This window comes from Pteropus medius, unplaced genomic scaffold (assembly GCF_902729225.1).
Source record: "Pteropus medius unplaced genomic scaffold, Ma_sr-lr_union100, whole genome shotgun sequence".
NCBI lineage: Eukaryota > Metazoa > Chordata > Mammalia > Chiroptera > Pteropodidae > Pteropus > Pteropus medius.
Genome location: NW_024355203.1, coordinates 267,153 through 269,648, shown reverse-complemented (window position 1 = coordinate 269,648; position 2,496 = coordinate 267,153). Strand labels below are relative to the sequence as shown.

Below are 2,496 nucleotides of genomic sequence, written 5' to 3'. Positions count from 1 at the left end.
TTTGTTTTATTTTACTGTACTTTTAAAGAACAAACACATTTCTAAAATTTTTAACTCAAAGAACTTAACCTGAATAATAAACTGCTAAAAATGAAAAAAAAAAAAGTGATAGTTTCAGAGTGTCAGAAATGAGAAGATAAGATTCAATAAAGCTATTAATATTTTCTCCAGAATTAGGAACCTTTAGAGGTCAACCATAAGAGACCAAAGGAAAGGAGGCATAAATAAATTACTTATACATTCACTATATATAAAGGATAAAGAAGAGGAATAAAGAAACCAAGGAGAGAAAAAGAATGAGGGAGGAAGAATGTGAGAAAGGAGGGAAGGAAAGTAGAGGAAAGAGATGGAAGATGGTTTTTATTGTGGAAAATAAAAGGCAAATCTATTAGTTAAACTGAATTTCAAACTTAAAGTCTGGCCTGCTGAAGTGACATCTAGCTGGAGCAGGTATGAGGCCTTCAGGATGGCGTGCACTGCACACGTTCTTGGTTCTCTTCCTCCTCCGATGTATCATCCAAATGTGCTTGCACGATTTCAGGATCTCCCCAGTGCCGGTGATGATCTCTCTGTGTCAGGTGATGCATGAGGAACCAAATCATGTGGTCGTCAAACAGGTAAGTACGGTGCATTCTATCTTCATCTCGTTCCCGCTTGTTCTTCTTAACAACATTCTTTAATCCAGTAAGCTCCGTGGTAGCTTTAGCTGTGGGTGCCCAGATCTTGACATCATGGTCTAGGCCACAGGTCGCCATCACAGGTAGGTGAGGGTGGGGCTCAAGACAGTTTATGGTTCCTGTCCTGTCCCCGTTCATGAACTGAATGATCTGGCAAGATGATTTTTCCCAGAGGAAGATGTGCCCACAATCGCTACCGCTCACCACAAACTCACTTCTAGGGCCATAGAAACTGACGCCTTTGACCGTGGCATAATTTCTGTGCCCCTTATATCTCTTAACATACTGGGCTCCATCACAGTGAGAGGAGTTAAAGAGGTAAATATCTTCATCATTGTAACTGGCCAGGAGCTCTGTGCCATCATGGCTGTACATGAGGCAGGTGATGGCTGCTTTGGAATCATGGCCGATCAGGTGATGAGGACAGAATTTCTTAAATACTCCATTATTCTCATTCTCGTCAATTTTCCTCTGGTCATAAATTCTAACAAACTGATCTTGTCCACCCACAGCAAACTGGTAAGTATTCATGGGATTCACAAAGATTGAGTACAGTCCTACTTTCATCTCCTTCTCTTTTGTTACCACCAATTTTGAAGCTGGCTGGCTTCGTCTGAGGTCAATGCCAAAGACAACTGCATCTTCACCTGAAGTTAGGAACTTAAAAGGGGAGTCTGGCTCCAGAGCCATCTTGTGGCAGGCTCCCTTATGCTGGGCCACACACTTGGAAAGATTAAGGTGTGGCAGAGCATTTAGGTCTGTTATCCGTATCTGCCCATCACGGGCACATGTGACCAGGGTGGAATCACCACAGTTGGGAAGGAACTTGGCCTGAAAGACGTTATTTTTGTGACCAGTCTCAAAGTCCAGTACTGGCTGCTTACGCATCCAATCCCAAAGTATCACTCTAAGGTCATCACTGCTACTGGCCAGCAAGGTACCACGCTGGTTAAAGTGCGCGCAATTGACACAACCACCATGGCCTTCAAGCCCATACTGCAGATGGAAACGCTGCACAAAGACTCTTGCCCCACAGGCCTCATATACAAAGCGGGGACTTGAACCCAGCTGCCGCTCTCGAAGAGCAGTAAGGACTTTCCAGCGAGGATGGGGCAGGGCAGATGTCTCTGAGGACATCCAGTCCTCCAGGGCTTGATCCTCATCTGGTAAATAGTTGGGCTCATTACACTGTACCTGGGGCTGTTCTGCTGCAGATTCTTCCACATCTTCCTCTCCTTCCTCCTCCTCCCTTTCCAATACTGGATCCTCCTCTATTAAGTGGTCACGTACCAGGTTTTCATCACTGTCTTCCATGCTTGGAGGGATAATGGTTTCGTTTGAATTTTCTGAGTCTGAGCCTTGATTTTCTCTGCTGGCAAGGCTGGGACCATCACCATCTGTGGTATCGTCTCCATCTCTGGTCAAGCTCACGCTCATTTTTTTATCTGAGAATGTCTCGCTCCCGGCCTCTGCTCTAGAACGCTCCTCTGGTGGGCTATCCGTGCCGCTCTCGTTGTCAGACATCTTGAATGATGTTCGTTGTAGTTGGACCGTAGTGGGGAAAAGTTCTAGAAGGCTGGCAAAGGGAGCAGGCCAACTCCACGTGCAGACAGGCCAGCGGATAAAAGGTAGGCCTAGTGCCAAGACGCCATTCCAGGTAGGCCAAAAGGGGCGGGGCAATAGCTGGCTGAGGCAGTTAAAAGTATGGGCACTGAGGAGGTTCAAAAGACTTCCAATCCAGGATTTCGCGGTATTTCGGGACTTCTCAGATTTTTCTAGACTCTGAGGCCCAAACCTGCAGCATCTTATATTGTCAGCA

At 45.9% G+C, this 2,496-nt stretch overlaps 1 protein-coding gene across 1 annotated transcript; it reads right to left on the bottom strand.

Moving 5' to 3' along the window:
• Positions 1-461: 461 nt before the first annotated feature.
• On the bottom strand, positions 462-2,201 carry LOC120598456 (DDB1- and CUL4-associated factor 8-like). The gene has a single exon (XM_039857246.1). It carries the CDS (start codon positions 2,199-2,201, stop codon positions 462-464), a length of 1,740 nt encoding a protein of 579 aa, XP_039713180.1.
• Positions 2,202-2,496: the final 295 nt, after the last annotated feature.

Coding starts and splice junctions, on each gene's coding strand:
- LOC120598456 (XM_039857246.1), bottom strand. CDS start 2,201: ATGTCTGACAACGAGAGCGGCACGGATAGCCCACCAGAGGAGCGTTCT.